At 39.0% G+C, this 22,717-nt stretch overlaps 1 protein-coding gene across 2 annotated transcripts in view; it reads right to left on the bottom strand.

Moving 5' to 3' along the window:
* The window catches only part of CAP2 (cyclase associated actin cytoskeleton regulatory protein 2), a 68,493-nt gene that overhangs the window by 22,106 nt on the left and 23,670 nt on the right, over positions 1-22,717 (bottom strand). For both annotated transcript variants that reach the window (XM_010402881.4, XM_019287875.3), the window contains 3 exons: positions 13,412-13,489; positions 1,020-1,163; positions 742-827 (listed from right to left, as the gene is read on the bottom strand). In XM_010402881.4, coding sequence (XP_010401183.1) covers positions 742-827; positions 1,020-1,163; positions 13,412-13,489 — 308 coding nt within the window. The remainder of the gene's footprint in view (positions 1-741; positions 828-1,019; positions 1,164-13,411; positions 13,490-22,717) is intronic.

Here is a 22,717-nt window from a genome sequence, read left to right as displayed (position 1 = left end):
TATATATAGCATATAATATGTATTTGTACATGTACAAGAAATATAAATACATGCCAAAGGTTTTAGTATTTAAAGCTTTCCTCACTAAAGAGGAAAAATTCAATAACAAATGCTGTTCTTCACTGGGATATAAAAACCAAGAGCCAAAATCTGGCCTTCAAAAGCACCAAATCAACAGGATTTATACATGACTTTTCAAAGAGGGCATAGGAAGGAGCTGTATGTTTTTCTCTTTCTCCATCAGTTCACAGATATCATTCAGGGAACTTTTATTGTGAATTCCTTGTGCTCTTTAAGAACAGTGCAGTGGTATAGAGAAAAATCAAATTAAGAGCTATGGAATTTGAAGCTGTATATATCTACCACCTAAATACACATTTTGAAGCCAAGAGCAAGAACAGCAACAGTATGAGAGCACGAAGGAGAGGAGGATGCACAGCAGCCAGCTAGCCACACGTTGCTATGTAAATAGGTATTTGCATATAAGCTCATGATGCTGGAATGCCAGAAAAATTAAAGATAATCTTAAAATGTGCATGGAGTGAAAACCAGCACTGCTAATGCTGCTGCCATTCTCACTGCAGCATGCTGCAGGTCAGAGGTGAGGAGGGGAAACTATACTACTGCAAGAAGGTTTTATTTTTAGTTTACAAAACGCTTTCCTTGATAGCACTGTGAACCCTACTGGTATGGTTAATGCTCTGTTCTCTGGCCAGTGGATACTGGAGCTTGGCAACATACCTGTTCTTGTAGTCCTTTAATACCCTGTTAGTATAAAAGGTAGCAGCATCATTCATCTCCTTGACATAAGGGCCTGGTTTAGGAGACTAGGACCATCACCCCATGGTAGCAGGAAACAACAGAAGGAGAAAGGAAGTAAAACATTAGTCAGACACCTCCCCTGACATACTAGGTTTATTACCTTATTGGGTGTAGTACTGCAAGATTTGAAACTATCCTGGCCTGCACCATCCAGAAACCTATTTACAGCCCTCCCAACCATTCCATGTGTCACTTACCACTGCTATCCACCCAAGGGCAGGGATGCTCTCACTGACGGCTGAGAGGTGGTTGAACATTTTACTTCCTCTGTTCCTTTCTCTGAAGTTCTGGATTTCCTGAATCTTCTCTGATATGGGCTTGAGAAGCATTGCCACCTCACTCTGGAAAAAAAAGGGGAATGAGAGGAGAGAGGAAGGGAGGGAAGGGAGAGGGAGAGAGAGAGAGGGAGAGGGAGAGGGAGAGGGAGAGGGAGAGGGAGAGGAGAGGAGACTGCTGTTAACACTGGGTGGCCCAAAAGCACCATATGGTTTAATATTGTCCTCCTTGCCTACTGACTTAACATCCAGAAAGAAAGGTCATCATAAATTTCTACATTACAGTACCGATTTAATTACCCTCCTATGGTTGCAGTGATAAAATGCACAGACATTAAATACTAATAATACGTTGTAGCAAAAATTGTTCTCAGCACTGGCAGCATTTTCACGTGCTGCCCAGATTAAGAACCGTATCAACCCCATAGCTCAGAGTTAGCAAAATGCTTGTGATTTTCATCGGATATCCCTGGAACTTCTTCAGATGCTTGAGTTTTTCATGTTATTAACCAAGTTCTTCTTAAGAAACTATTGTTAGTGGCTTGTTATCATCTGGCAACAAGACTGAGAAAGTAATACACTGAAGGCAGTATCAATTTTACCTTCCCTTATTGGTACATTTTAATGTTTTGGCTGCAAGTAATGCAGGAAGATTTCATGGGAAATATGCATGCAAGCCTGCAAGCCATGGTTTGGGGAAGTTCTTCTGGGCTAATCAGAAATGAATGGTACCCAGGGGAATGACTGCTGAGTGGAAGGAATAGTGTCTGGAGTGAAAAGCAAAATGAATTCAAAATCTATCCAAGCTCTTTCCTGTGCAAAGTGAATGCAAATCACACTGGTCCAGTGTCTCAGGAAAACTCATTTAGACCACTGATTCACTGGGAAAAATTCTTCCACTTAGAAAACAGCAGATTGAGGGACATGGAGTCATCATCTTACAAGCAAAACAACTGCAGTACCTTGCAACCCTGTAATATTGCAAAAGTATGCTCACAGAACCCATACAATGTCCCACCAAAGACAGTGCACCACTCTGATTCTCCCTGGCACTTCACTTGGAAATCACTGAGGATCAAGTAGGAGAACTCTGCATTTTTTCTCACCTTTTTCAGGTGAAGCACTTGTTACGTGCTTGCTGGAGACAACTAGTTCTCATGATCTTGAGGACTAATGCTGCCATGACACACACAAGATGATGGTCACATATGTCCTGCTTGATCTCTTTCATTTTAAAGTCTTTCTTTTCACCCTTCCAGAAGACCTCAGCATTACAGAATTTTATGTCACCTTAGAATAAGCATGTTTGCTTCGGATCAACACAGGTCAAAAGACACTTCAAAAACATGTCAAAAAGAGATTCTGCATTTTGAAAAGAACTTAGATCCACCTATGGAGCCTCAACATTTTAGTGATAGTGTAATTTTGAGAAAGGCCTATGCATCTGAAATACATGGGGATATGTGATCTTGCCCTACAACAAAACGGGTTGGAAGAAAACAAATATTTACAGTATTACTGGGAAATGAAAAGATTTTTTGTTGATGACTTAATGACCAGCGTAAGTCATTAAGCCTGAAAAAGCCCTGAAACCTCCATGATTTGTGGTTCTTAAAATATGATTTTGTTGCCATAACATGACAAAGTCTGCAGAAATTCTCCTTTCTAATTTTTGCTTGTTTACAACACGCTGCAGCTGGTTGGTTCTTTCTTATTTTTCAGGGAAATCTTTCAAGTATGACAGTAGTTAACAAAACTGAAATTCTAAAAAGTGCTTGTTCTGCTTTGATATTATGCCAGTTTTCCTCCCATAGTCTGAGGGATATTTACAGTCCTTAGCTTACTGTGAATCTTCATGGCCCAGTTCCAGCCAAAGAGAATATCAGGGCTAAAAATACAGCTCCACGGATGCCTGGTATATCTAGACAGCACTGGGAGGCAGCACATTTCTGTGGATAGGGCACAGAAGTGGGAGTCCTTAAAAGGGGGTTCTCTTTGCAGCTCTCCCACCAAATTGTCATCAGGTTCCAGGAAAGCTGCGTTAGCTTTCTGTGCTTCGATTTCCTCCATATGAAATGATGTTAACATAGCTGTTTTATTTTGTAGAATACTTTGATATATATAGATAAGAAGGCAAAATTAGGGTCAAACATTTTTCTGAATGACCCACAGTGACCCACACCTCCTCCTATTCCTCCTAGAAAAGCTCCCAGCCACTTCTCTGAGGATCTTCTGTCAGTGGTACAAAGATTATTTCTGCACCTCAGAACACAGGACTTAATCTACCCAATGAAAAAATATTTATAAGAAATGTTTATAAAATGTGGTGGATTTATTTAATTTCACAGAACGTGTGCAAGTTTTAAAGATGAAGTATATATTGCTAAGGAAAGTTGCTCAAAGTAATCATTCCCTTGGCACTGCAATGTGGGCTTGAGGCTTTGCTCAGCTCTGTCCCATGTGAGAGGTCCTGGCAGAGAAGCACAGTCTGCCTTCCCTCCACTCTGCACTCATCCTGTTCTGCAATGGCTGCACAAAATGTGTGTTTGTGGAAGCTTCTTGTCATCTGGGTTTCTGTGTACGGGTTAGACACAGGAACACAAGCCTGCAAGGAGTCACTTAATTGAGTTCTGTCTCAGTTCTAAATCTTTAGTTAGTGATTAAATTGCAGATGAATTACAGTGTATATGGCATATGGGTATAGAATGGCTCATTAATTCTGGCAGTAATCAGTCCTGTTTGGCTTTACAATGCAGAAACAGTTGTGCTGAGGGTTCTAGAAGAATAATCTCTTTATTGCATTGAATATTAAAACAGCTGACTTAATAAAATTATTGTCTATATTGTACCTCTAAGAAAACTGAATTCCAGAAGATGAATCAGAACTGTTGGAAAAATCTTCAGCATGCCTTTGGCATGTGCTAGATAAAATTTCTTGTCATTCAAGACACAGAACAGTTGTTTAACAGAAATTTAAGAGTCTCTGTACAAATACCATTCCTATTATACTATCAGTTTTGCTGAAATGTTTAAAAATGCAACATGGGCACAACTGATGAAAATCAGAAGTAATTCCCAGTATCCTTTATTTCATTTTTAAATAATGATTAAAACCATATTGTCTTTTTAAATACAAATAACTAAACAACCAGACAGTCTATAATATTTTATAATACTTATTAGAAAATCAAGAGTAGTAAGACTCTTGCCATGATTAGCCAAAACACTCCAAAAAAGTTCCAGCTTGCAACAAGAAGTGCCTTAGGCTTTGGCTTCAGAGACTTAACAGTCTCAGCCCAGTCTCATAAAGTGGCCTGGAATACCAGTATTCCAACAGACCACACTGCACAGACTTTCTTCTCCTTCACATATTTGCATTACCCACACAATAAATTCCCCAGATGACAGGCTTAATAGGACTGGGACACAGGGATACTCAGTTCAGGAGAATAGCAAAAGTTTTGGGTTTTGTGATGTTTAAAATTTGCCTGTAAAGTCACACTAAACTGAATGGCTTGCTTAAATTTTGGCTGCTCAAGCCAGTGATTACTTGAAAATCTCAGCTTTAATTTGGAAAAATGGGTATTTTCTCAGGACCACTGTTGTCCAGAAACCTGCCAGCATGAATCACAAGGCACAAAACACAGCAGGTAAATAAAAATGTAGTTTTTAAAGGTCTTATGTATTTTTAAGCTAATCTTACATGGTTTTGAGGGGTGAGATTGTTTACTAAAGGATTTTTATGTTGATGGGTGGCAACACAATTCAGGCCTCACTATTACATTGTTTAAATCAACCTGACCTATTATGAAAAAAACATGTCAAGAGAACAAATACCCTTTAAAGTTATGCACAATGAGGGAATGACAACCTTTGGTACAGGAGCAGTAAAAAAAACGCGAGAGAATTTGGGATCAACAGCCCCTTCATTTTACTCAGCTGCAACCTGAACAGCATGACTACAACCTCTGTTCCATGGTGTACAGTTTTGTTATTCTCTCCTTCATGATTACATAAAATCTCCATCATACTTACTTTGTATTTTTAAGAGGCAAGTTTGAAACATGGAGTTGATTCGAATCAGGTGTCTTTGTGTTGGCAAGCAGTGCAGCCTAATAGGAGTGGTTCTGCAGAGCAAAACAGTTGGTGCTGAGGCCCTGACATGCACTGTATACATGTTGGGGAGGGCTATTTTGGACTAGCTGTAAATTGTGCCTTAGAGGCTGTTTAGGAGTGTATCTTTCACTGCATCAGAAGGATACCCACTTTGTACACGTTAAGACTGCTCTATAATGTGAAATGTGACATAGTAAACGGGGCTGATTTGAAGGAGAAATACAGTCCCTCTGTGAGTTAAAATACTAATGTAGACACAGCCATTATCTCTGCAAGCAGCCTAGTACAGTCCCATTCCACATTTCATCCTTTCAAGGGATGAAAGATGTCATGGATAGCAACTGCTACACTCAGTTGTAACAATTTAACAGGCAGGCATCTGCCCTCAGCTGAGACTTGATTCCCTCTACTGTAAATGAAGAAAGAGATGTCTGTGAGGAATCTTTCCACATATTAATAGATATTAGATGACTATATGTTAGAAGACATTAATAGATGTGAAGAAATGGACTCTAGAGGTGCTGGCCATTCCTGTAAAGACAGCCTAGAAGGACACCTTACACAACATTCCTACCTTGGCAGTTAAAAGCTGATGAGCAGGAAGCCCATCCTGTGCCTACAGGAATAAGATCACCAGTGAGATGCATCTCTGCTGTGAGTGGCTGTGATTCTAGAACTGAAGTAGTTTTTGATTAACTGTAATTTCCCACATTTTGTATTTTCAAAATCTGTAAAGAAGTGTTTAAAGTGTAAGGTTTCCCCTTTTTTTTTGTGTATATGCAGTTTAAGAAAGGTCTTTTTTCTGTAACTGTTTATTCAAAGTCTGGATAGAATCAGTGCTCAGATTAGTCTGAGAAATAATCTCTTTATTTAAGAATATATAAAGTATAATTTTTTTACCCTGCACCTTAATCCAGTGTTTTCTCTGCAAGTATTTTCTGCTTGGCAGTAGAGATCATTAGTGAGATTTTTCTCTGAGATCACTACATTTATGTCCCTCTAGTATTCTGGTATTTTCAGGATTCAAACCTCTCCTCCTACCTAACTACAGAAAGACATTAATTTATTATGGCCTAGTTTTCTTAGACTGTAAATCTTCAACATAGTGGTGTAACAAGTATTTGGCCTGTTGGTCAACAGTATAGGTTTTGCCACTTCAACTCACTGCTGTGCAGCAGCAGGGCTATGACACAGAGAGACAAATCTGCAGAACTGTCTGGTCAGCTTCATCAGCACAGAAGCATAGACACATTTGTGTGCTTCCAAAATGAATTAATTGGTATTTGGCTTTTATTCCTCTTAGATAGCACAAAAATTTTCAATCTAACAGTCAATATCAGCTGTAGCAATTTTGTCCTTTGTGGGAAAAAAACCAGGGAATACCAAACCATAACTCCACATGACAAATTACTACTTTAGTCATTTGTGGGTTTATTTTTAAATGTAAACTCTGAGGCAGGACAAATGGAGAGGAATGTGAAAGACAAATCACTTCTAACTAGTGGAGAAATCCAGAGCCTGATACAAATTGCATGCATCAGTTTACAACAGCGCAGAATCACACCCACTGCCTTTGGCTGGGACTGGCTGGTTTTTAAATGGACTTGAATGTTCTGTGTTTCGTATTCTTGTCCACTACAGCTTTCTGTGGGCAGTATTTTCAACAAGGAAGGGTTCTCCTGCTTTAGGCACAAATTAATCAACAAGAACAATTACACTAATAATCTGCTTTCAACCTTTTGATTTACTACTCCTCAAACCTGCTGCTGTGATTGTAGTCCATGTCAGTGGGGTCCAGGGCATTCCAGGTAGCAAGGTTCTGTCAGGAGATAGTGTTCTGTTAAGCCACAGTTGTTTCGTTCACAACATCTGAGATATCATGAATCTTTGCTAAGGGCAATTGCCTTTCACAGGCGCATGTCCCAGGAAAGGGATGTTAGATGTTGCAGGTTTCCATCCTTGGACAAACTGTAAGACTGCCAGGTTCATTGAGCAGTCCTGGAACTGACACAACTTTTGGAATTCACAAATCATTGGTTGTGACCTGATTTAGACCAACGTAAAATTTGTGGGGGGGAAAAAAAAGAACAAACCTGTGAATCAAAAAGTCCTGCTTTTCAGTCGCCTGTACCCCCCATGCTTTCCTTTTTAGAGGGTTATCTGCATAAATCTCAGGAAAGAATTGTGTAACACAGAGAAAGGAGAGTACTACTTTAGATTTGTGTTTAGCAGAAATAAAGAATATGGTATTTAATGGGAGAGGGAGTGTCCTATCAGCGTAGCTCAGTCGGGTCTCACATGGCACAGTTTGAATATACACATTGGTACAGGGACTGAAAACTAGCCTGGTGATTTTAGGACATTATGTTACAAACAGCAGAATTCCAGTGAAGGTTTACAGATCCCCAGAATTGCTCAGCAGGTATGTCAAATGAGGATCTAGAGTACACAAGTACACTGGAGGTCACAAGTGCAAGAAGCCTCTGGTTACTGGAGCCTGATCCTTGCACAGAATGTGAACTGCTGGCAAGTCCATGCCCAGGGATGTTGGTGTGAGCCAGCGTAGAGCTGCCACTGATGTGAATCTCTGCGTCTATTCTGTACAGGTTGGGTGATGTTGAACTGATCACAGCCCTTTTGTATTCCCTGGATCCCTAAGTGTCTCTGGGCCTTCTTACTGCTGAGTGCACTGCCTCTGGGGCAGAAGTGAATCTCAAATGCATCCACCTTTTATTGACCTGTGAGTTTTGGCAAACACAAGTGAAGAAAGTGAAATGGTACAAGGATACCTAGAGAAGTTAACTAAAAGAAAGACACTGAGGTGGTGGAGTGTGTCCAGAGAAGGGCAATGAAGCTGGTGAAGGATCTAGACAGTAAGTCCTATGAGTGGCCAATTAGGGAGCTGGGGGTGTTAAGCCTGGAAAAAAAGGAGCCTCAGGGAGACCTTATTGCTCTCTACCACTACCTGAAAGGAAGTTGTGGTGAGGTAAGGGTCAGTTTCCACACCCAGGTAACAAGTGACAGGACAAAAGAAAATGGCCTCAAGTTGCAACAGGGGAGGTTTAGATTGGAGCTTAGGAAAAATTTCTTCACTGAAAGGGTTGTCAAGTAATGGAACAACCTGCCCAAGGAAGTGGTTGAGCTACCATCCCTGAAGGTATTTAAAAGACGTATATGTGATGCTTAGAGACATGGTTTAGTGGTGGAGCTGGCAGTGCTGGGTCTATGATTGGACTTAAAGATCTTTTCCAACCTAAACGATTCTATGAGCTGAAAGTATAATGACTATGAGGCTGATAAAATGTAGATGAGTGATTTTGAGACAGAATTATGAGATAACAGGTGTCAGGGGCTATCTGGATGTGAAACAGAGTAAGAGTTTGCAACAATATCCAAAAACAAGCCTGTGAACTCTGCACTGCAGCAGGTCAGCGACTGGAAACTGTTGGTCCATCCCTGCGGCTGTGACCACACGTCACATGCAGTTGTAGGCTTGCTGATAACAGAAATATGCCAACAGTTTGGCAAGATTTCAGAGAACAGGACTGGGGGAAGGGGTTCCCTTTCGAGCTCAGGATTCTCAGGCTCTGTCCATGTCACTCTTGGCACCTTCTGTGAGTTTGGGGCCTGAGGACCTTAAAAGGATTGAACCAAATTCTTCCGTAAGCTATTTCTAGATACGGAGGAACAGGTTTGCAGCAGACAACCAGCTGAGAGAATGGCAGCAAAACTCAGCTCAAACTCTGTTGCATAAGAAAGTAATAAATTAACAAGGTGAGGAGCATCCTACTGTTCATATGTTTGGAAAACAGTAAGCGTGATCCCAGTAAGCATGAGGAAAAGTAGGGGGAAATGGAATGACAAAAGCAAGTCAGGGTAATTAGAAAACAAATTCTGCTAGAATGCAGAATAATAAGTCCCAGGAGTCCTGTTATTGAAGTACTGTAAAATAGAAAGAGAAAAAAACTAGCAATCCTGCACTGACAAAGGGTAGGGAACTGTAAATCTTCATCTTTTGATTTCTACATAAAAATTCTGAGAATGAGTCCTTTATTCAACCTTTATTCAAAGATTTTGCCACAACTATTCTAATCCTACAATAGATTTTTTTTTTTTTTTTTTTTTTTTTTTTTTTTTTTTTTTTTTTTTTTGTGGCTTGGCCATAAAAAATAAAAACTGAAGGATTTGTTCTCATGGCTCTAAGTCCAAATTCAAATACAGTTTCTTGGGTTTCTGTGAGGTGGAGCGGGGAGGGGATGTCCCTTTTTTTAAAGGAAAGCTCTCCTTTACCTCTCAGTTTTTTCCACTCCTCTCCTCCCACCTGTGTGCAGGATCTGGATATTTAAGCTAGGTATTTAATTGGAATGTTTGTCTGCACAATATTAGTAATTAAATCCATGAGCTTTGGCAGTCATATGAACTCAGCATTCTTTTCTAATGAGAAATTATGTAATCATTTATAGTCTGAACTGCATCTGTCATTTAAATCTGTAGTAGTACTTACCATGAACATGCTCATCCTGCATATGCTTATATTGATTCACAAAAATAATAATCTCATTAACTTGTTCTCAGTATAGGAACAATGGATCTCTCATGCCCTCAAATCAACTCTTAAAACTGTTTGAACTCTTAAAGTGAAATATAGTAATTCATAAAGAGAAGACAGTATATGAGTCACCATTCACAAAGAATTTAGTGCAGCGACTTTGAGCAGCGATTAGTATTCATGATCACAAATTTTAAAAAGTTGTTAAACAGATAAATTTGCTCAGGAAACTAATAACTTGAAATTATTATATAATGAAATAAAAACCAAGTTTCAGTCAGAACTGTATTTGGCTTAGACTGTGGGAAATAGAAAACTCAGATCCAAACTATTTCAGAATGCTTTGTGAAGGTTTATGTTAAAACCTGTCTTCTGAATTGCCCAAGCAACATGCAAACATATGCTCTCAAAATACCTTTTTAAACAACTTCTCACAGATTACAGCAATATTCTAATTTATTTTCCCTTCTCCATCTTCTCTGTACTCACTTATACACTCTTCTATATTCTCTTACACTATTTATAGTAATAAACAATTTATAACAGACTTCTTTTGTTTTAATGCTTGAAGTTTGGCATCAGAAAATTTCTAATAAGTGGATGATCTGAAAAATCCCATCTTACTGAATGAGTCTGTATCTAGCAACCATTAGCTGGGACATACACAAACAGGAATATCAACTGGTGGTTTTGTCATGTGATCTCTTCCACTGCACATACAAATATAGAACATGACCATAAAAAGTAACAGAACATGCTCTCTGCAAAGTAATTTATTGCAGTTGATGCTAGATTGGTATGCCAGCTGGAATTACCTTCCTGGCTCCTACTATTTTTGCATATACAGATAATAAAGGCTGTGTACTGCAACAGATTCCAAATGAAAAAAGTAACATTATTAACAAGAGGCAAAGCTCCAAAAAAGCAACTTCAGCACGCCTGACTGAAAATGTTTGCTAGTGACTCATAGCACGAGTTAAAGAGCTAAATGAATTTTAGGACTTCGCCATTTTCATAGAGAGAAAAAAATACCACTTTTTGTACAATATATGTTTCTCTCTTCGCTGAGCACAAAAATATCCAAGGATCATTATAGATATAGGACCTTTCTTTTTGTTTTAATTCCTTATTCATTAGTTTGTAAGCTGCAAGAGCTGAGCTAATTTATTTTTCCAGCGCATTTTCCTCTCCCTCTTTTTTTTTTTAAAGGCACCATGTATGACATCCCAACATGACAGGAACTCAGTAAATCCCCTCAGTCTCCACACCGCTGTCTCTGAATGTCTACAAAGCTACTATGCCATAATCGCAACTCACTGGCTCATTCACAGCTTTACATTATAAAGCAAACAGTCTAGACAGCTGAATGACAGAATTACTCTCTTTTCTCTTGCATTTATAGATATGCTGTCATCTTCATTTGCTTTTCTCTAGTCTGTGCATTCTGATACACTAATGATCAGCTTTCCTGTTTGGATTCCACACTGACTCCATGGCTCTAGGCTATAAATACAACCAGAGCCAAGATGACATCACATCAATAAGGTCCTGGGGGAGCAGGGGGCAGGACCCCTATTTCTTTCCTTCTCCTGGGTTAGCTGGTGATTACCAGCTTTTTCAAAATGGTTAACCAACATGACTTTACAATAGAAATTTTCTTCCTCATTGAGATGGAGATATAAAAAACCTCATGCCTGGAACTATCACTCCCTGCAGTGGAAAAAAAATATTCAATTTGTACAGATTAGGCAGCCTTCAATTATTTTCACATCTGTCCATATTATAATTGAGTGTATCTATGCAAAAAATATATGCAAAAACCAGAAAAAGAATGAACAACAATATGTGTTTCGATGTCTATAAAAATGTGTAGCTAACAATCTTTAAAAAAACTTAAGTAACTGGACTGGGTTTGTTCTCACTGATAAAGAAACTTTAGTCTGTAACATTCCTGGTATTTTAACTTTGGAATGATGTGTACACACACATCATGTGGCACTTCCTCTGTGCTAAAAGACAGTTAAATGATAAAATTGTACTTTCTTGCCTTCAACAAGCTGCAGAAATCTATGCAAGCCTGATAATGTGCAACTAAGACATACGGATATGGATGGCCAGCTCTGGTGATATTTAAGACAAGGTTTTTATTACTTGTTGCTTTTCTTAATGCTTCTGTAACCATCATTCTGTATTGCTGGAGAATCTTTTTACCTCTACTCTCTCTTTTTTTGTTTTAGCGTGTCTCATTGACATTTTTAAATGAAAATTTCTAAACCTTGCAGTTGAAAAAATCTCAAACTTGACCTCTGACCTGAGGTCAGAAGGTTGTAAGCATAAGAGTAGGGAGAAGTCACTGCCATTCTCACTGGAAAAGCAGGGAAAATCCTACTGAGAGCACATGAGCACAGGAGGCCAAACCAGGACCCACAGCTTATTCTTGTACCAGAGCTGGGACAATCCCAACACTTCAGAACATTGCATTACATTACGGGCCATTGGAAACTGTTCACTGGGGAATATTTTACCTATGAACATGTAGAATTTTGTGGGCCACTGGGTGCAATTGTATTCACAGCCAATATAAATGACTGCTTGAGGCCTGTACCAATGGGAATTTTGCCTGTTCTGTGTGAGCCATGACCCACTTTTACTCACTGAGATCAGGGACAGCTGGAAAAACAGCTGATCCCTTCTTGCTTGGAACTCTAAAGTCTCGCCTGGAATATCTATGCTTTTTTCTTCTTTTCCTCGAGTACCCTTGCCATTAAAACATACTGATAAGAAAAACTTCTAATTTGTGTCTTTAAGAACAATAGTGACAGCAAAACTTCAGTAAATTCTACCATGTGCAGAGAGTTCTGATTTGCAAAAATGGGAGTTTAATGAATGCACTTTGGAGCAGAAACTAGTGGAAAAGGGCAGAACTGAAGGCCATGATGAGACACTGCAAGGGAAGACTTCATTCTCTGCATACCCCGAGGAGGAAGGTTCAAGGGTGGTCCCACAGAAGAGCTATGTGATTGCTATTCCCAGGAATGATACAGTGCTATTGGCCCTGAGCCTTCTAGAAACTACAAATGAGATTCATAACAACTCCACAGCTTCCCTGAGCTTTCTAGTGAGGGGAGGATTTAAATAGTTGTCACTAAAACAAGTATATAAATCAACTTGATAAAAGTTGATTTTTCATTTTCTTGACAAAATGCTTTGCCTTCCTTCCAGAATTGGCCTAACCTGGACCTCAGTTTGGGGAATACTGAGTGTATGGGCCAATTATGGTTTTTCTCTCACTAGCTTATATGCTGACTTCAATGTCTACCATGCAGCATCCCTGGGGGCCTGGCAAATAGCCATTCTATTCCATGGCATTTCCAGCTTCCAGAGAAAGACTGATCCCACTTACAGCTGTAAAGTGGAAACCTCCTTCGCTTTCTTTAATGATCTTATATGTATTAGTGCAGAAAAGGTTCTTAACCCTGGACCATGGCTTTCTGATTATTACAGCACTATGCTTATAAAAGTGAAAGCAAGCCTCTAAGTGCACTGTATACCTAAAGGAACAAACAAAAGCAAATGCAGGATCAATAACATATGGGAACACAGGCTTTTTCATACACTGCCTCTTGAAACTCCAGGTCACTTTCCTTACCTCTTGAGGCTCTTGACATTGAGATGCTAACACCAAGAAAGATCTCTGAGCTTGGAAAGCAGCACGTACCATCTCTGCCTGTAACAAAAGGAGGAATATAAATTAAACCTTAGCCTGTAACCTCCAATGCCCCTTCGTTGCAGCTGAAAGTCAAGTGTGAGAGCTCAAATCTTCCTTGCTGCTTCTCATCTAAATCACAGCAACACTGACTGGAAGAAATGTATTAAAGTACTAGCTTAGCCGTACTTTTTTTTACGCCTAAGGTTAAATGCCCTATCATCTTCAGAGAGGAAATAAAATGCATTGTTAAGCAGGCTTTTAGTTATAATTCCTACGCTTAGTCACAGGAGGACTTAATTTTAACACTTCACAGTACATCTAGGCATTTTAATCGTGGGGCTTATACCCAAGAGCATGGCAAGAACTTATTACCCCTGGGAACAGCAACCTGCAAGCTTTGTGTTGAACTGCAGCTTAGGCTGTGGTGATGTTTAGGATGAGTTGAGCTTGGCACATTTGCTGAGGGACTATGTTGTAATTCATTCCTTCCCTGTGATCTGTGGGCAGACTCTTAAGATCGATGGCCATGAGAGATGGTGGCTGAAGGTTTTTGGGCAGTTTTCCACTCACAGAGCTCTAGAATTTGGGTTAAAGCTGCACCTGACAGCACGCTGACATGTTACCAGTGTGGATGGGTGATAAATTTCTACACTCCTCGGTGTTTCCTAACGTTCAAATTTCTGGTCTTTTTTGTTTATCTGAACCCTACACATTTTCTGTACATTCTGGATGATACACATTGATTAGAATCGGTATTTCAGTGTCACCTCTACCTCCTCCAGGTGGATGAGTAGTGACTAAGAGAAAGCATTACTGGTATAGGAAAGAATTATTCATAACTAGTATATATTGCTAAATAAAAAACAAACCAAACCAAATGCTGTTAAGTTAATCTAATATGAATAGGTACATTTATGATCACTTTGTGAAAGGGTGGGGAAGCTCACACTGTTTTTCCTTGGGGTTTTTTCAATCTAAAAAGAAAACAAGGAAATGATACACGCAGGTTTATGTGGATGCAACTTAAAATACATAAAAGTCAGGAAATTCTATGTTATAGCAAAGTAAAACAGCCAAATTGTGTTTATTCATCTTAAAATGTGATGGCATGAATAAAACATAATCTGTTAGGATGAAAGTCACTGCAAGGAAGATTGTAAAAGAGACCCAGCTTGGACAGTATTTGGGGAGAATGGGATAATATGGTCTGACAGGCTGAGATTTGGAAAGCTGTAATCATCTCTATAAATAGATAAAGAAATAAATAATAGGGGAAACTTAAATTTTCCAGAGACATAAATACCGTCAATAATAGCAAGGTTTAGATATTCTCAGACATTTCAGATGACTGGTTTTTTGGTACAAAAATTCATAAGACAACAAAGTGTGGGTTATTTTAAGCTTAGGGGTTTTTTTGTGAGTGTGAGGAGAACCTTGTAAAACAGCTGAAAAAAACCTGATGTTCCTGAGGAGGAAGTGATTATGAATGAATTCAGTGCTTCTTAAATTGCAAGATGGAAGAAAATAGATCTGTAACTAAGGCTTGGTATAAGGCAAACTTTTAGAAAATAGAAAAATCAGTGAAAGAAGATGATTGGCCTAAGGAACTTAATGATTTGAATGCAGGAGAGAATGGACTTACATTGAGAATGGAAATAATCTGTGTGCACTGGGCAGGAGGGAGAAATTGTAGGAGAGGGTCAGAATCTCTAAATGAACAAATAATGAAAGCAATGTACTAAGAATAGGTACAAAACCCTCAAAGAGTGAGAGGAGGCCTAGATTATCAAGCAGAACTTCTTTTCAGGCCTTATAACACATACAAGTAAAGGAATGATGGATAAAGGCTTTGTTGAACCGTACCTTGCACGGGAAAGTAAAACAAAGACATATGTTTTAGCTACTAGAATAATAAAGAAATAAAGCAATGAAGTGAGGCCCTGACACTGCTCTGAAGGGCAAGATGGGCATATCTATACTATTTTTGATGTATAGATGATCTGTTGCTGAATAAAATGCTCTTCCCCAATTTCAAGGAAGTTGATGTACATGAAGATATTGAAAGGACAGCTAAGGAGAATGATGGCAAATCAATGGGAATTACACCATTTGAAAAGGAAGTCAAATATACGTAGCTCAGTGTGACAGAATCACTGGGTCCATATTATCTTTTTTCTAGACTACTGAAGATGCTGGCAGATGGAAGCACAAGCAGTAAAGATTTTAAATATATATCGTTTGGAGATAGTACTAGATGACAGAAATACGCAATGACAGATTGGGCAAATATGCCCAAGAAGAGGGAGGGAAGTTATGTCAACTGATATCACGACTGTTAGCTTGACTTCAGCACCATGAACATTTAAATGAGATTTGAAACAAGTGATTAAAACACATGCAAATTAAAACCAGAAGAAATTACAATGGGATTACCTGTGGTTGAAATCCTTACTTTGTTTCTTAGACAAGGATAATGTGCTGGATCTAGTATATTTGGGTATCATATAAAATGCTTATTATGGGTCCTCACAGGAAACTCCTACTTTGAGTGGAAGTAACACAAACTAGTATTAAAATTCTTCAGTTGGATAAGAAGCTGGAAAAGCAGAAGCAATAATAAAGTATATTACAGATGGTGTTACTTGAGAGGAGGAAAGTTGCTGGTTGTGTTTCTCAGAGATTAGTTTTAGGGGCAGTCAACAGGTTTATTTAGTATCATAAGAGCAAGAACTAGGTGTGCCCTCATAAATTTAATGGGCAACCAAAGTTAGGAGGTTTTAACATGATCAAGAAGGACTCATTCATCACTTGAGAAGAGTAAGACAATTTTGTTGGCACAGATAATATGGACTGGACAAAATTTTGCTGCTGCCCCTTTAAAACAATGCAAAATTCTGGATGAAACATGAAATTGATTAATTGGAAATGCTGAAGACTGAAAAATACAAGTATAAAAGCCAGGAAGGCAGCTTTTGAAAAGAGCTTATGCAGTTCTACAATGGATGTGGCAAAGTATTTTTAGTAGATCTACAGAAGTGTTAGTACCATTGGAGAGAACCTCCTCTGGAATTCTGTGCACAGAATTAACACAGTCACCTGTGTTAAAAAAGATGATCTTAAATCAGAGTTGATGCTGAGACAACCTACTTGGATTTTTAAAGCAATGAATATCTGTCCTACAAAGATAGAATTTGAGATTCACTTATTTTTCTTAGCAAGACAGTGGCTGAGGAATATGACAATTCTTTCTCATAGACAATGCAAATATTAGAGAATGAAGAAAATGTAGTGTCAGCACATAATCACAGGTCTGAAAACTGGGCCAGGAGTAAACATGGTCTCAAATTTATAAGATTTCCAACAATCCAAAAAGTGAAGTTCAGAAGGAATCTTTCAAATTCCTCTAAAGAGGAAGCACTATTTTAAGACAAAGCTTTAAATGCTGATCAAACAGAGCATAAACATGAGCAAAGAGTCCTTAGATACAGAAAGTTAAGATTGTTTATTGAGTTCTTGAACACATACTGAGCTGTAACAGCAATGAGGTTTGAAAATGTGTCTGTCTGGCACTTTGTCTGCACTGCATTACATACACACTTTTGGGATCCCAGTGGTCACTATGGAGGCTGAAGAGGATTTTTTTCTCCACTCTGAGTACAAAGTAACAACTGGTTTCTTGTCTCATTGTTAATTTCTTTTTGATGAAGCACTGGAATTTGATCAGAGGTGGAGACAGACTGTTGGATGATACACACTGATGTTCCTAAAAGACTGACATTCCTTGACAATGCCTCATATGTGTGAGAAAACTGTTGTTGGATGTGGAGCCAGGATTCATTTCTCCTCCAGAATTGTATCACTCCCCCTTCTCTACTGCAGAGGGTGGCCAAGGCCACTTTCTCAAAATGTCTGGGAACTGTCTTTAAGAAATCTTGTGCTATTGAGGACACACAAGCCATAGGTAACATTCTTTTGAGTTACCTGTGCTACATTTAAACGGTGGCTTTTTGCATTTTTTTATTATCCAAAATTTATTTCAAGATGTTTGAAACATTCAGTTGTCAATGGACTATATATTGATGGCAAGGCTTGTGCTATGTGTCCAAAATTTATCCAGTCACAAAAGCTTTTAATTGTGTAGGGAGCAGAGCAGCCAGATCTCTCACCTTTGAATGTAAATCTCAATCAAAGGATTGTGCTAACACAGTATTTGCATTTTACAAGATGAATTTTATATGAGTTCTGCCACAGTGACTTCCTTCTTTCTGCAACAGCATTAAAAGCAGCTTTCAGAGTTTTACTGCTTCTGAGCATGCCGTACTTCTTTCCCTGCACCCCTTCAAAGCAATAGAAGAGCTTCTTCTCATTAAGAATGCATTAGTTCAGTCTATCACCATTCCGATTTTTTCTTGTAGCCTTTCAAATGTGACACTTCATTGTTACCTTCTTGGGCTTAGTAGCCAAGCTGTGTAACTAAGCAGGCAGCACTACACTTACAGAGAGAGGTAACTCTTTCATGAGACCCCCCCCAAAACCAGTGAAGACTAATGAGTGAAAATGCACCAGAGGGGATCTTTCTCAACAACCTGCGCGGCTCAGACAAAAGACTATCATAGAACAAATCAGCTGAAACTCTTTCAGTTATATTCAATTATAGTAATGAAGCCTGAGTGTCAAAAATAGATAGGAATCCTGAGTAAATTTATCAGAGTAGAGTACACCACCAACTTGCACACATCTATCTGCAGACAAAACCATTTTGGAGCAACAAATAATTGACATCTAAAAACTTTGGGTAATCCTTTCGGCATTCTTGGGATTATACACAGACACATCAATCATCAGACAGGTTCCTCAGCTGAGGTGAATATTTTGAAGGAAGCAGGTTCCTCAAAGCATTTCCTACTCTGCTTTTAGCAATTTGTTCTAGAGGCTGGAGGAGACGGCTGTGACTTCGGATCTGAATGCCAGGACCATGAGGCATTCCATTCACCACCCCAATTTCCCCACTGGTAAAATGTGGAACAAGGCATATTAATCCTTCACCTCAGGTGTGTTTGACAGCTGACTCAGGTGACTGATATGGCTGGAAGAGCAGAAGTTTGACATGTAATGCCACGACAGCCCAATTCCATGCTTGCGGAAACCCATGGCTGACTACAGTGAGTGACCTCTCTGTTACCACTGCAGTAACAGCATGGACTGGCCTCTTCTCAATTAAGCCTGCAGAAGTTAATGGAGGAATCATGTGTGTTTAGAAATAGCATTTTAAATAGCAACTGGTTTAACCTTCTCTGTCATAACATAATACCAACTTCTGATATTTGTCAGAAGCCACTGCTTCAAAAATTGCCAGAGGCTCTGTGAGAGATGGCTAATGAAGACAACGCTGCTGACCCGTGTGAAGGAGCATGAGTACAAATTCCACTCAAACTTGCACTGTTTCAAACTGAGTAGATGTAGGTGAACTGGACCTGAATTTTAAACTACCAGTTTACTTTGGCAAAGTTCAGTTCTACAGAGCACGTCTGGTTTTAGGATCTGCCTCTTTCTCATTTTAAATGTTCTGTTCAATCTAAGTTGACCATCACTCTGGTTTCCAAGTACCGATAAATGCAAACATTATTTATGTGCCAAGCAAGCTACAAGAACAAATAGGCATATGGACTCAGATCTCAAGTTACAAGTAAACTCACTAGTTGAAAAAAAATAATAAAACTAAATAGAAGTAAGAGAAACAAACATAGGATTTCCTAATGAAATTTAGTCACTAAAATTACCCTACTGACTTTATAATATTAAATTTGTAAAATGCTATTGTATTTAATACCATATTTCCTCAGAGTCATAACATTTAAAAGCACATTGTAAATATCAGAATCCACTGGACTTCTGTTGTTGGAGAATATTACTCATCTGCATATATACACATGCTAACATTAACAGAGATGATTAGCAAATCAAAATACACTTCGAGATAGTAAAGAGGACACAAGGGAAAAGAAATGGGATTTAGTGGTCCTGAGTTCAAAATGCAGTTTCTGCAGAAATAATTATGGGTCTCTTGTATCTAGCAAAAGACAAAATGACTGAAAGCAAATGACAACTACAGATGGAGCTTCATTGACCCCAACCTTTCTCTAAAATGGACAGCACTGCCAGAGGAAGAGACACAGTTTGTCTTTTACATATTGCTTTCAAAAGCCTCTTCAAAGTGAAGTGGTGAAGTGGCTGGTGGTTTGAAGGGAGAGGAAAGAAATGGAAAAAGAACGGAGTTTAAATTAAGATGGGGCTGCCATAGAAACTATCCAGGCCAGCTAAAGAGACAGTATTTATTTTGAACAGATAATTGGCTGATACAGATTTTTTAAAAACTGGACAACTGCTAAGGAGTCACTGGCAGTTGTCCAAATAAAGCACTTTTTATTCTGGAAAATGAAAAGTAAAAAAAGAAAAAAACTGTCACCTTCCTCTTACTGGTCCCTGAAGAAAACGGGGTTGAAATTCAAGTCAAAACTGAAGTCAGTGGGAGATCTGCCATTGGTTTTGACAGAACCAGACACCACCTGAGATATCTTCTTTTCTATTTTCAGACAGATACATTGACTACCACCAATCAGCTGTCCCCTATACTGGGGTTTTTTGGTGTTCTTCAGCCTTCATGGCTATGTCTATATTAGGGAATTTTTGTTAAAATTTCTCAGCATTGCTATTGCCTGTACAGTATCAACCAGTGCTATCAATTGTTTTGGTGCTGGTCTCTCTGGGTGTTTATATCTGCCAGTGTATTAAACACTGTGTCATGTAACTGTGCACAGTACTGGTCAATATTACTTGTTTCAGAGTAGCATCAGTATTTCAGTTCATTAACTTTACTTTTTAGTAAGCTTTACTGTGACTGAAACCACTCAGAGTCTTACCTCTGGTGGAGCTCAAACCATACTGTTCTTAAAGATCTTCCAGTGCTAATTAATGATGTAAGACAGATGGAATTGTTTAGGGTAAATTGTTGCTGCCATTTTATTTCTCCATTTGAAACACGAACTGTACAGATGAACTGGAGTAAAGGGAACTGGAGTAAAGCGACCACAGTTGTTTTCACACTAATTACAATATAGTTGCCTTGGGTGAAGAATATACATGTTCTGCACCTTTTGCATCAATAAAGTATGCTACAGTGTTCCAGAATTTCCTCTAAATGCTCTCAATTTTGAATGACATGTGTCTCTCTGACCGATTTCAAGGGACTGTTAACTTTAAAACCTAATGAATACTATTTAAATGTCAGATTTGTTAATTAATTAATTATTAATATTAGCAGCAGAAACAGTCATTTATTTTGTTCATCTGTCACTGTTTCGAACAGATATAAATATTTTGCTTTACGACCATTGCAGCTACTTATTACTGCCAAGTGAAGCAATAGGAGATCATATTCTCCAAAAACGTCTCAAATAACCTTTGCCACCCATAAGAGAGGACGAACAAGGCCAGATCAAAGCTGCTGATTAGGTGATGCTCTCCTAAAGCTCAGGCTGCCTTTTGTCTTCCAGATTCGCAGATTCTTCAAGAACCTCTTTGACAACAGCCAAAAATCTGCAACTCTTTTGACATCTGTTCATTTCAACATTTACACAGAATGTCCAAAAAGAGATGTAATGTACTGATAGTTAGTGATTCCAGAAGATTTGGCATAGAAAATGATGCAAATTGTGTGCAAAAATAAAAAGTCCACTCATTACTCCAGGTGTGGTCTATTTACAGATTAAAGTGTTAGGGGTTTTTCAGCACCTTTTTTTTTTTCTGAGCAGGTTTGAAAATGTTCAAGAATTCAAGTCTGCCATTCCCATTGCGGACTGCTGTCTTCTGCAAAGGGCCAAGTCACCTACTGGAGATTTCCAAGCCAGCTCACTGCACAGTACACAGTCATGATCTATATTTAAAGGCCTCCTCATCAGTAGAAGTTGCTGTTGTCACATTGCAGCACCTGATCTAGGTGTAATCACCTGATCCCTGGTGCTTCTCAGCCACAGAATTATTTGTCAGCTGTGTGGGATTTGAGCTCTCATTCTCTGCCTCTGTAATATGCAATTAGTGATCATCACAGAAACAAACAACGGACAAAAAGAGCCAAACATTTTAAAAACAAGTATAATACCACCGTAAGAAAAAATGGCTTCTCTCCAGTGCAGAGGAAACATCACTAAAATCTATACCAGGCCACCGTTGTTGGCTGGAGCTTCTAATAACCAAGGACTATATTTTATGCACATTAGGGTATGAGTAACAGCAATCAGTGATAAGCGGGATTTGACCTGCCTCAAACTTGTTAAATAACCTAGGACTCCTGAGGTAAAAGGCTTTTCCAGGGGGAATACATTTAAGTAAAAACATTAAATGAATATTCTTTGTATCACATGTCAAAGGTTATGCCATAACAAAATGGTAATTTTTTTGGGTAACCTGCATTAGTGAGAGTAGACAGAAAGCACCCCAACCTGCATAGGGAGGAAGTTGGCCACAGAGTTCCTGAGAGAGCTCTTACAGCTCTTCATCCTGACTAGCCTACCAAAACAAGCAGGTTTTTCCGAAAGATATGGCAAAGGGAAAGCAGCTCAGTTCAGGATTTCACTGAAGAACAGAAAGTGGGGTACACTGGAGTTTTGCAGCCCTTCGAAGCTTCTAGTTTCTTCTGTTACCTTGAGCTACATTATGCATCTCTGAAAATGTGCATTACTTCTTTAAATAAACAGGAACTACATACAAGGTCTGAAGTGATGAAGTCCTAACTTTGTTTTTATCAAGATGAACAGTTTTTAAAATTCAGGTGCCATTTTTTTTCCCCATGAACATCTGAGCTCAGAATTCTTTGGAGAACCCTGTTACCAGTGTTGAAGAACTATTTGTGGAAAGACCTCACTTCCCTGAGGAAAAGCAAACCTTCATTTCCTCCATGGAACATATCCTGCAAGCCAGCACATGAGAGAACCGCAGAGATCTCGGGGCGTGCAGGTCTCATTGTGATCTGCACAAACACGCTTTTGCTGTGCTGGATGCAGGCACTCTGGTTATTTCTCTGATGGACTGTTTTGCCCCGGAGGCTGCTGCTAAGCAGCCCCACTCTCTATCCACAGCTATTCTATCAGAAGCCCTTCTCAGTGAAGGCGCAAATCCATACTAAGGAAATTTCAGGAAAGACTACAATTTCACAGGCCTCAGGATGTCATTCATGTGTCCCTGATTTAA

This window comes from Corvus cornix, chromosome 2 (genome assembly GCF_000738735.6).
Source record: "Corvus cornix cornix isolate S_Up_H32 chromosome 2, ASM73873v5, whole genome shotgun sequence".
Lineage (NCBI taxonomy): Eukaryota > Metazoa > Chordata > Aves > Passeriformes > Corvidae > Corvus > Corvus cornix.
Note: the sequence above shows the minus strand (reverse complement) of the source record. Positions and strands in the feature narration are given on the sequence as shown.